The sequence below is a fragment of the Cataglyphis hispanica genome, chromosome 2 (genome assembly GCF_021464435.1).
Source record: "Cataglyphis hispanica isolate Lineage 1 chromosome 2, ULB_Chis1_1.0, whole genome shotgun sequence".
NCBI classification, from domain to species: domain Eukaryota; kingdom Metazoa; phylum Arthropoda; class Insecta; order Hymenoptera; family Formicidae; genus Cataglyphis; species Cataglyphis hispanica.
The window spans coordinates 15,354,374-15,367,182 of NC_065955.1; the positions used below are offsets into that span (position 1 = coordinate 15,354,374).

Below are 12,809 nucleotides of genomic sequence, written 5' to 3' on the forward strand. Positions count from 1 at the left end.
TTTATTTTTCATTGATTTTCATATGGTCACATAAAAAATATGAATATAGTCAGTTACTGAATCATGTTAGATATAATAAGATAGTTTAGTAAAGATGAATTATATTTTCCTTGTTTCTGAAAAAAACAGTAAAAAGATAAATAAATATGTTCCACGATTTTTTTTTTTTTTTTTTAATTTAAAAATCCATTTTATATTGGGTGTTTAGAATGCATAATGTTAATTATAATATAAATCAGAATATATGTATACAAGGGTAATATATATACAATTTACCTTCACACTTCGGGTGTGTCAAAATTTTCAGGACACCCTGTATATTTACATATATACTATATATATATATATATATATATATATATATATATATATATATATATATATAAACACACACATACATACATATGCATATTAATATGACACATATATAAATTAAAATTAGAATATACATTATATTATATATAAAATTATATAAATATATAAATTAAATATAAATTATATATCCCAGTAACCACAAATAAAAGTAATATAACATCAATGTTATAATTTCCCACTCAACAATATAATTGTAACGTAACATACCTTGTATGTAACAATTATATTGTTGAATTTTACTGAGATTATAATATATATAAAATAAAATATGAATATAAAATAATCATAATAAAATAATCATAAAGCAGAATAAACAATGATGTTTAATAACATAAAATGTGTATATTACTATAATAATATAAAATGTATATGCCTTATTCTTATTTTTTTCTATTTATATTTCTATTTCTTATTGTCCCTATTTTTTTATTAAATTAAAATCGGATTTATATTAAACCAAAAATAATAGTGCTGAAAGTTGAATATTTTCCTGGATAGTAAAAATCTCATATGATGTCGTGATGTTCAAGACAGCAATCCTTTATATTATTTATATATGATTTTTCTTTAGTTTCTTTACTACTCTGAATCTTTTACGACAAATCTATTCAGAGAAAATAGATGTAACCTACACGTGCTGTACATGTTCAAGGAACTATTATTTTTAGCTTTTTTGAATAACCAATTTTAATCGAGTTTTCATCAAGAAGAACAATAACATTAATAGTCATTTGTTTTTTGATGATGTAGGAATCGCCTCTTTATGTCTATTTTTAAAATATTTTACATATTATATAGTATTGATAGAATATGGTCTGATTGAACCTATACAATCTGTAACAATTTCTTATGTATTTACTTCTTGACCAATCTTACAATCTTGAAATTTGTAAATAATTAATCAGCTGTGTGAATAATTTTTTTCCTCTCATCAATTCCATATCATTCAACATATAGATTTTAAATGTAAAATATGATGAGCATAAAGAATATGTTTCACTTTTAAAATGGTCCATATCCTGCAAAATTTCATACCATGTTACATATATATATATATATATATATATATATATATATATATATATATATATATATTAAAGATCAGCCAGCGAGTGCTCGAAAGCTTGTGGCGCGAAAATGCGCTCCCACTGTCAATTCGATACTCGGTCCGCGGCAAAGCAATGGGAGGAGCAGTTTGCGAGCATGCTTTGCTATGGCAAACCAAAGAAATATACACATAATGCGCGCTCCGTTTTATGTATGTGATCTTTTCATTATGTGTATTTTTTTCGGTTGCCAGCGAAGCATGCTCGCAAACTGCTCCTCCCATTGCTCGCCGCGGACCGAGTATCAATTGACAGTGGAGGCATTTTCGCGCCACGAGCTTTCGCGGCACTTCGTTGGCTGATCTTTAAAATTAATATTTTCTTAAATATTGAGAAAATCACAAAATGGTACAGGACTTTTCTATTCAGAATAACACCCTCTACCTTCCCTTAAAGGGTAATCCGCGAATTATCGGACACCCTGAATATATTATTATATTATAAACTACATATATAATATAATTTATATAATATTATATTTATACATCTTTACTTGGGTTTGGAGGTGGAGGTCCCAATCTGTACATATCTGGAGGAATAAATCGTGGAGGGAATGGTCTAACTGGTGCCATTAGAGCAGAATGTCGACCTCTACCCATAGGAGGAACCTGTCCTCTAAATGGGACCATAGAGCTTACTACAATTGGTCTTGGAGGAAGATTCTAAAAGTTATTAAAAAATAAATCGATTACAAGTTGAATTAAGAAATTATAGAAATTTGTGCATAGAGATTTGTTAAAACGGAAATTAGATTTATATGAATTTACATAACTCACGTACATAATAGATAGGCACATGTATTGGTGGTTCGATATAATGTGGTGCTACATCCCTTCGTTCTCTAGATCTAGATCTATCTCTATCTCTATCTTTATCTCTATCTCTATCTCTTCTTTCACGAGAACGTTCATTCGATCTGTCACGATATCTGTCGCGATAAGATCTTTCTTCCATGAGTGACCTATAACAATAACAATAAAAATAATATCACAATTACAATAAAAAATAATAACCATTTATATTTTTAGTAAAAAAATAGTATTTTTTTGCTCACTTCTTGCAAATATAAATCAATTAGTTCAATTAGTCTAATAATTTATTTAGTGTTAAATATTTTTAAAAGTTTTAATAATGATACTTTTGCAATAATAAAAGAGTTTATGATAACATAATAAAATTGTTAATAATAATATTGATCATTTATTTTCATACCTGGAATGTGACTTGCGCGAATCCCGTTCTCTAGAACGCGAACGATTAGTGTTGTATTTATGTGCATCTCTTTCTGTATATTTATCTTTATACTCTCTATGCTTCTCTATGCTGCTTCTTCTGAAACAGTAATTATAAATATAAAAAATAATTTTAAAAAGTTTTAAAAAATCTGTAATTATTACGAAGTAATAATAGAAGTTATAATTTCTTTTCATCATATATAACATTTGTTTTTTTTATCGCTTTAAAATAAATAATGTTATAAAAATAAATAAAATAAACTTAGATGCTTTTTCACAAATAAATAAATAAATAAATAATGACAAATCGTTTTACCCGATATTCTTATGATGATCATGAAATTCTGTCCTATTATCATGATGTTTTGAATCTGTACGATATCTAAAATAGAAAAAACTTTTTTTTAATGTTAAATATATATATCATTAAAATATCATTAAAATATATATTATGATTAAAAATTAAACAAACCTGGATTGATGGGAAGATACATATCTGGAATGATATGTAGGACTCAATGATGAAGAATGTTTCTTGGAAGTCTGTGGCTTGCTGGTCGAAACTGTAATATCGTTATGTTAAAGTATAAGAATTTTTCATATGTGTTATATTGATATTTAGGATTTATAAAATGTTGAAAGTTGAAAATTAAAATATTAATTTGTTTCTATATATAAGTATTGTTTTACTCAAATTAAATGACATTTAATCTATAAATAAAATTTGCATCCATAATTTAGACTGATTTTCTATATATAATATTTAATATACACAAGAATCTTCTATTTTATTTTTTTAGGGATCTAGAATAGCCTAAGAAAAATAGAACAAAATTTAACAAATTTATTGATTTGTATCTAAATCAGAATAATAAAACTTTAATTTTTAAATAACAATTTAAATTAAAATAATTTAACTTCTATATTTCTATACTACATACCTGATTGTTCTCCATCCACAGCTACGACTGTACGTCGCTCCTCCACTTCATTAATTTGAGCAGCTTTCTTAATTTCTTCTCTGTCGAATATTGGTTTAGATCCTTCTCCTATATAGTTTATTACATTTTTTAATGATACAATTTTGAGATGCATCTAGCAAAAAATTTTGACTATTGTTTTATATTTCTTCCAATTATCCAAATTAAATAATATCTTCGTTTTTAAAATATTTTATTCGTTATTTTTAGCTATTATTGCATTAGCAATAATATTATGAATATTATATGCTTTGAATAATAAATATATTTATACCTTTAGTAAATATATCTAATATTTGCAAATATAATTGCAATCAAATAAATCGTACATGCAATAATATCTTAGTGTTATATAAGTATTTAAAATTTTTTAATAAATATAAAAGAAGCATAAAGAATTGATAATAAAAAATATATATCTTATATAAAGTTATATAATGCATTTGATGAATAGCATTTCGTTAATAATAACATTTAAAAAGAAATAATAAATTTTTTTGGTTATCATATTAAAATAATAAAATATGAATTATCATGTTTGCAACACATTCACATTTCTTATATAATTTAAAAATAAAAATTATGCTAACTAAATTACTGGATTATTGCATATGAAATGCTTTTATTTCAGGATTTTCAAGTCAATTTTATAAGGAGAAATATAAATAACTGGAAAAATTCAAAGAGAATCTGTTAAAACTTGTATATTAATAAATTAACAATTATTTTATAATTATATCGATCTTTAAATGTGAAGTTTATTTTAACATCATTTTAATGTATAATATGTAATAATTGATTATCGAAAAAACTTATTTTATACATTCCATAAAGTATAAATTTTTGAACATTTTCTATGCAATAACTCAATATATAAAATTTAATCTTCACTTAAATCTGATTAAAACTATTTTATAATTTGCTATATGCTGTTTATGGTAAATTAATCAAACTATAAATAGTATTGTAAAATATCTTCAATGAAGATTAATACCAATCTAATCATCTTCCAGAAAATATCTTCCATTGTTGTAATTTCGTAAAATATATATTCAAGTATTTTTAACATTTTTAATTCCAATGTTCTCCTTTTATTTTTATAAATATTGACTAATTAATTATATTTTAATTATGTGACTATACTTTCTATAAATCCAGTGGCTCTATATCAGCTTCTTTATTCGTTGTTCATAGCAAGGATCTTCGATTGGGTGTTAATTGGTCTGATCTTCCAATGGCCTGGACCTAAATCCATCTAAATCATTTGAATTAATTGCTGGTTCTATTTTTTTTTCATATTCTATCTTATCCTTTACTATTTTTTTTAAACAAATAAAGAGAATTGTATACAATTTTTATAAGTTAATCTCTTTTACATGTGTAAAAATTTAACAAACTTTATTAAATAAATTTATTACAAAAATAATTTTAAATACTTTGTTAAAAACGGAATTATACATATACAAATATATATAATATATATTAATTAATAATATCCCTATCAATTCTTATTATTTTAATAACATTCTTGATATGTATATTGATAATACTCTAATTGCCTTGCAAACAAATATTTATCACAAACTATTGTCAGTATATCATTATTAAATTTCATTATATACTTATATACTTATTTTGCTGATAAAAAATATGTTATTATTATATTGTCTGCAAAAAATGTTAAACTGTTAAAATAATTGAAAATGCATGATGAAATTCCCAGTGCTATACAGTTCTAAGTGCTACATCATAAACTATAATTATTAAATATTAATTTATCAATAAATTAATATATATAAATATTAATCATATAAAATCAATGTATCAATCTGTATTTGATAAAGTTTCTCTTTATTTGTTTATTATATCACATAAAAGTGTGTAGATATATTATTTATATATTCATTAATACTATACATAAATACTAAATGAAAAAACTAGCAGATAAGAATCCAGGCGCAAGTGTGCGCAAATTTATTATTGTTAAATTATTAAATAATTTGAGATTTGCGTAGTGTAACTGCAAATGTGATGTCAGGTTTTAAAATTCAAATTCGATCTCTATATATTTGTACCTATCCTGAAGATACCACAAAACACTCCAAAACGTACATTTTAAATGCACATTGGTTAATTGAATATAACAATAATAAATTTGCGCACCGATATCCGCGCCTGGATTCTTATTTGTTACTTTTTCCATCTAATTGTTCTTATCCTGAGCCTATTGCTGTCATTACTGAATATAAATATTATATCATACTCACTTTTATATTTAATAATCTTATAATTTTAAGAATAAAAAAGAAAAACAATAAAAGAAAGAAATTTCTCTACCTGTTTTCGAATATCTTCATTCGTTGTACTTTGTATAGCATTAGTCTCGAAGAATTTAATTTTATCTTCACTGTATGTACATTATTGACTTGCTTCAATCATTAATTTCCTTTCTATATCCTTTATCAATGACATAATAACATCTTCTGTGAAGCAACTATTGTTCAATCAATATGCATGCTATTAAATATAAGGTCTGTTCTTTATACCTGATTTGGCTGCACTAGTTCAAAGTTTATCTTTTTCTTTCCATTGGAAAAAGATAAATTAACTCTGTATTAATTCAGCCAGTTTAGCTATAAAGAACAAATCTATATGATTAAAAGCCAATTATATTATATATATTGTTTTCTTTTCTTTCTTGTATTATATTTTGTAAATTTAATTTAATATTATTATTTGATATGACATATAATTATTAAATAAACTTTTTTTATAAGAAACAAATATAAAATTTCTCCAAAAAATTTTATATTTATAATATATAACATAAAAAATTTTATATTTATAATATATAATCAAATATATATATTTTAATTAAATAAGTCAATTTAATAAAATATATATTTATAATGACAAATATATTATTTTTATAATTTGCCATATAAATTAATTATATTAATTTGAATAACAGTTGTATAGTATGTTTAAAATCTTCAGTTAGAAATATCATTCTAATTACTTTTCAAAAAATATTGCATATTCTAACGTGTTAGTAATATTTCCCAATCATGAAACGGGTGCTCAGCAAGGAGACACAGAAAGATACAATGTCATGCAATTGGCTATCAAATAGAGAAATTTTAAAATGTTATATTAAAACTTAGACATCTATATTATATATATATATATATATATATATATATATATATATATATATATACATAAATTAATTATAGAAAATGGATACATGTCACTATATATTATTCTATATTTAATAAAAGTAACAATTTGTTTTATTTTTTATATATGGAAAAACTGTCTTAAAAAGAATTATATATTTTACTTTTATATATATTTATATATACTTTTATATATATTTATATTTATATTATATTTATATTTTATATATATTTTACTTTTATTGTGCATTTCAATGAACTTTAATATAAACAAGTCTTTACAGGTAAAAAAATTTCTATACTTGTTATCTTTTCTCTGTTCTTCCTTTTCTTAGTATTAATCATAAAAATATAATCTTGTCTTCATTACAAACCTCTTTTTCAATTTGTCTCATTCTTCTTCTAATATTGCTACGTAACATAACATGGTCAAGTAATTTGTAAAGTAGATTAACATTTTTCATGAAACAGAATTTTTTACATCTCAAAAAGCTTCGGATAAGAGGGAGAGGAGATGGAGAGATATCAACTCATGGTCCTTATCCTTGTAAGAAGTATTCGAGTTCCTGCTTCTGCCCTTGTCCCACAGGAACAAAATATAGAAGATAATTAATCTTCATGCAGCTTTTTTGATTTTGTAAATTCTTCATAGAAGTAAAATTATCGATATATTAATTTATAAAATAAGTATCTTTTTTCCAATCATCTTTTTATATATATATATTAGCAATTCTAGAGCAAATATAGAAGACAATTTTTCTCTTTCTTTCTCTATAGATCTTTTAAATATGACTTTCAAATATTTTCAGTTTTTCATTGAAGTTTCATGGCCTTTCTCTTCCGTGTTGTAATCAGAACTTTGAAGAAAATATATAGATGACTGTTCCTTTTTTTCAAACTGCAGGATCTCTTCTAAAATGACATTGATTTTATGTTTCATCTCTAAATTATTATTACTAAAAATTATTATTTAACGAGTTGTATTATTTCTTGATCACTTCTTTGCAAATAATTTAATTTTCTTCAAAAAACTTTTTATAATAAATATCAGTAATCTTTTATTACTCATTCCTGACTTTTTTAACTCATTTCAAGAGAAATATTTCTTTCATTCTTTATTGTATCTGAATATTGCTATTATTCTGTAATGTATTTTTAAATTCTTTATTAAGAGAAAAACTATCAATATATTAATTTGGCAGATGTAATATTGTTTTTTTTCTTCCAGGTTGTAATCTTGAAGACCAACTTTGGAGGAAATATATAAATATTGACTGTTCCATTCTTCGCAGGTGTTCCACAATGTCACATCAATTTCACTTTACTCATGAACTTTTATTATAGTTTATTACATAATTTTTTGATCAATTCTTTGAATATAGAAATTTAAAAAATTTCTATCCATTCTATCTTGATATAATCAAGAGTTATTTACTAAATATTAATTTTATTAGTTTTTAAAGACATAACTCTTGATTCTTGATAATATCTTGATATCTTTGGATGTGAAAAAGCTGACTTTTAAAGATTCATTATCTTTATATGAAAACTTTGTTTCTTCTTTGCTCGCAACATTTGCTTTATGTTATAAAAAATTATTGAATCATGTGCATATAATTGTCATCATTTGACATGATCATTTTTATTTTATCTTTATGGAAGATTTTATCTTATGATTTTATATAATATATAATAAATTTTGTAAGAATGCAGGACTATCCATTAATTTGGCGTAACATGTAATATATAACTTCCATGCGATTAATGCAATGAGAAATTATCACCAATTTATATGAAGATTATTGTCCAATGAAGATTACTGACTTGGCTATTGACTTGGCTGTTACTGACTGGATTCTTCAATTGTTGTAATGCTAGAATGTCTACTCAAATTTTGTAAACAAATTCCTTAATCTTCCAAATATTTTTATTAAAAATTCCAGAATTTTTTCAAAATTAGAAGATTTTTAGATGCAACTTTATAAAATAATTTTTTTTTTCATTACATGCGTTTTTTAATGTTTTTCATATATACAAAAAAATAAAACGCCACTTAAACTCCAAATATTACATTTGAAAATATATCAAAAAGAATTGAATAACTTTTGTAATAAAAGTATTGAATATATATATATATATATATATATATATATATATATATATATATATATATATATGTATAACAAAAATATATATATTTATAATAAATCTAAAACATATATTTAATTCACATTTTAGTTAATCACTAGTTAGCAAAAATGGCTATAATAATATAAAAACAAAATTATCACAAATTTTTTAAACAATTTACTAAGTTCTAATAGAATTTTTAAAAAATTCTCGAATTTTCGATAGGAAACAGGAAACTCCTAAGAAATTCCAAGTTTTCCAAGTTTTTTTAGGGAATAGACATCCTGAGTGCTAAATAATAATTTCTGTAAAATATAAAAATTTAGAAAAATTTAGATAAAATTTCAGAGAAAAAGTGAATATTTTACCCTCTCTTCTTTTGAGGACCACTTCTTCAGCATTAAGTATACTTCGTTGTAGTTCGGAAATAGGTCCTTTTGTAGGAATATTTCTGCGAATATCAACTTTAATTCGACGTAGTTCAGTAGTGCTAATTTGTATGCCCTCAGGACCTTTGAATAATGGAACTGTTCCACTTGTAGATCCATCTATTCTGAAGAAAATTCAATTGTAATATATTAAATTAATTATAACTGTCAAACATTTTGCATTAAAGTATATAATCAGATTTTTTCAGAAAGGATTTCCAAAAAGACAAATCTACTTTTAAATCTATTCTTAAAAATTATATTTTGCTTTAGTTTTTCATATAATTTTATTTATTTATTTTTTTTTTTTTTATTTTATTTTGCTAATAAACTATCATGCTTTTTATGATATTGAAAATATCATCATTGCCATTTGATTATTCTTTAGATGACAAATAACATATGCATAATCAAATAAAATTTATGAAATGATTACTATGGATAAACATTAAAAGTTTATATTGTATTGTAATTTTCTTTATAAATTATTTCGTATCATCTCTCTCTCTCTCCTACTTTCATAAGTTTTTTTTATTTTTTCAATTAAGTGTGACTTCAGGCATTTACAAATTTTTCTTTATAATCACTTTATTTTAAAAAGTAAATGCTTAAAGTAGAAAAAATATATACACATATAAAGCTATATATATGTGTGTATATATATGTCTAAAACTTACTTTTCAAACAGCGTAGCAGATTTGGAAACACTTGTCATAGATTTTTCTCTATGCCGATACTGTGAAGGAGACTTGCTACTGCTTTTGCTTCGACTACGATCTAAAGATTTTGGTTCAGCATATCCTAAAGCTTGTGCACGTCTTCTTTCATATTCTAAAATTTTTTGCTGTTTTAATTTTTCATGTTGCCTTTCTCGCTCTTGCTGCCGTTGCCATTCACGTCTACGTCTTTGCTTTTCTTCTTCGGTCCTTGAGCGTGAAATTGAATGAACATCCTGGTCTTCATTCCGAGCAGATCTTGATTCCTCATGTCGCCGAACATTGGTTGATCGTGTTGGATTCATTTGTGAAAATATGATGCAAAGCAAAATATATTGCTAAAACCATAATAAATTTCAATTTTAATTTTCTAATAAAGTGAATGTTTCTAAAAAATTTTTATTATGATTATTAGAAGCATTGCAATTAATAGATTAAAAGAAGCAAGCTTACATTTGAATCTTACAACTTTTTCAACAGGAATTAATTTCTGTATTGAAAACATACATATATAATAAATAATTTCTATACATATGGAATATGTATAAAATCAATATAGTCAAAAATTTGATATTTATACAGACATACTTGTTTATAAATGTATGTGATTTTTTAATTTTTAGGCATGATATATTTAAAAATTGTATAGTAGCATAAAAATTGTGTCCAAAAGTTTTGGAAAAATTGTCGTTTATGTGATTTTTTTATGTAATTGAGTTATAGTTGAATTAATTTTATGCAACATTATTATAACTGAATTATGGAAGAACCATTTTCTGAATATTGACCATAAATGTTTTTTTGTTTCTCCCTAAATATTAATAAAATACATAACTTAAACTTTTATTATGTGATATGTTTATATTTTATACTTTAATTACATTATATTATATTATTTACATTATACTTTAATGTCTGAAAAAGCATTACTTTATAAATATCAAAGTGCAAATTTGTCAATTTATCAATAGGATAATAAACATTAACACTATTCCATAAAAAAAAATAATTTACTTATTGTAATAACAATATGACATGCTATATATATATATATATATATATATATATATATATATATATATATAAATGACTAAATTCAAATATAATTGCATAAACAACAAAACAAAACAAATAATTTCTTCGAGAACAAATCACACATTCTACAAATATGTGTAACCTACCAAATTTTAAAAAAAGCAAGGCTGTAATTTCTACAAACTGAATATATATAATACAAATGTAATTAAATTTAATATATATACAAACTTTATGAATATATGCAAGATGAAATTTTCTTATGATTCAATATAATAAATTTAAAGATTAGTAGCTATAGATTATTAATATTCTTATTGAAACAATTTTGTATACTCATATAAACATTTGCAGAGTAATCAACTAATCATATGTTTAATATATAAAACATGACAATATGAAAGTCTCATATATATATTCTTGTATTTCATTATATTTATTCTAAATTAATACATAGTATTATAGACATAGTTCTATTGTATTATTTTTTGCTCTTTAATAAAAATTCAACTAAAAACTCTTTTTTCTTCAGTTCTTCAATAAATATATATAATTTTTTATATTAATACAGAATTAATTAATAATAGTAATTGATAGTATTGCCATACTATTACTAAAATAAAATTAGATTTAAAAAAATGTCACAATTAAATATATATAAATTATTGATTAGATTTCTAAACTAAAATCTCTAACAGATCAATTATGGAATTGCATTATAGAAGAGACTAGATTCTTTTTGCTGAATGTTTTTGCATATATTTCAATATATTGAAGGAGAAAAGTATTGAGATATATAATACTAAGGCTGGATTCGGGAGCACGCTTTTAGCGCTATGAGTGTGCTCTATCCTTGTTCAACTTCAATAAATAACAAAGATAGAGCACGCTCATAGCGCTAAAAGCGTGCTCCCCGAACCCAGCTTATGTCTATAGCATTATTAGGTTAGGTTTCTATAGAACTATTAGAACATGAAAATGCTTCATCATTAAAAAATTGCTTCATTAAAAATACTTCTTTTTCACTATCTTTCACTCAATAGAACAATAAAAAAACCATGTTCTGGGTTTTTCTTTAAAATCAAAGAAAAGCTTTTAATCATATCTCTAATATAACCTCTCATATATGTCTTAAGAAAAATCGATCTCGAACAAAAATAAATCTTTTATTGCGTATGTGCAAAAGACAATGAAATAATTAAAAAAAATAAATCTCCAGATAAATTAATATTAATTTTTTCAGAAAAAAACAAAAACCAAACCCCAACAAAATAATAATTAAAATTTGATTCCATATATAGTTCCTAATTAACATTTGATCATTGCTTCTAATATTTGGTAGCTTTTATAGTTTCTAATTAATATTTTATATTATTATATATAGCTTCTCACACAAAACTATCGAACAATTATCAACATCAACGAAGTATTGGTGTTAATATTCTTTATGGATTTCAATCATGGGCAGAACCACTTTTTTTCATCAACAAAGTAGTATCTTCATTTTATGTTAGTCACAATATATTTTTAAGATTATAGCGTCACTTGTTCTCAAGCCACGTCACAGATCACAACAGTCTAACCATACCTAGTCGCGACACTGAGTGGCACTGACAATGAAACTT

At 23.5% G+C, this 12,809-nt stretch overlaps 1 protein-coding gene across 1 annotated transcript; it reads right to left on the bottom strand.

The window, feature by feature from the left end:
* Nucleotides 1-680: 680 nt before the first annotated feature.
* On the bottom strand, nt 681-10,497 carry LOC126858833 (uncharacterized protein DDB_G0283697-like). Its single transcript, XM_050609438.1, is given in 10 exon segments — nt 681-1,394; nt 1,975-2,143; nt 2,262-2,442; nt 2,694-2,813; nt 3,033-3,098; nt 3,189-3,279; nt 3,658-3,765; nt 9,374-9,558; nt 10,111-10,466; nt 10,468-10,497. Coding segments are annotated over 10 exon segments (1,323 nt in total). The 3' UTR covers nt 681-1,377.
* Between the last annotated feature and the right edge of the window lie 2,312 nt (nt 10,498-12,809).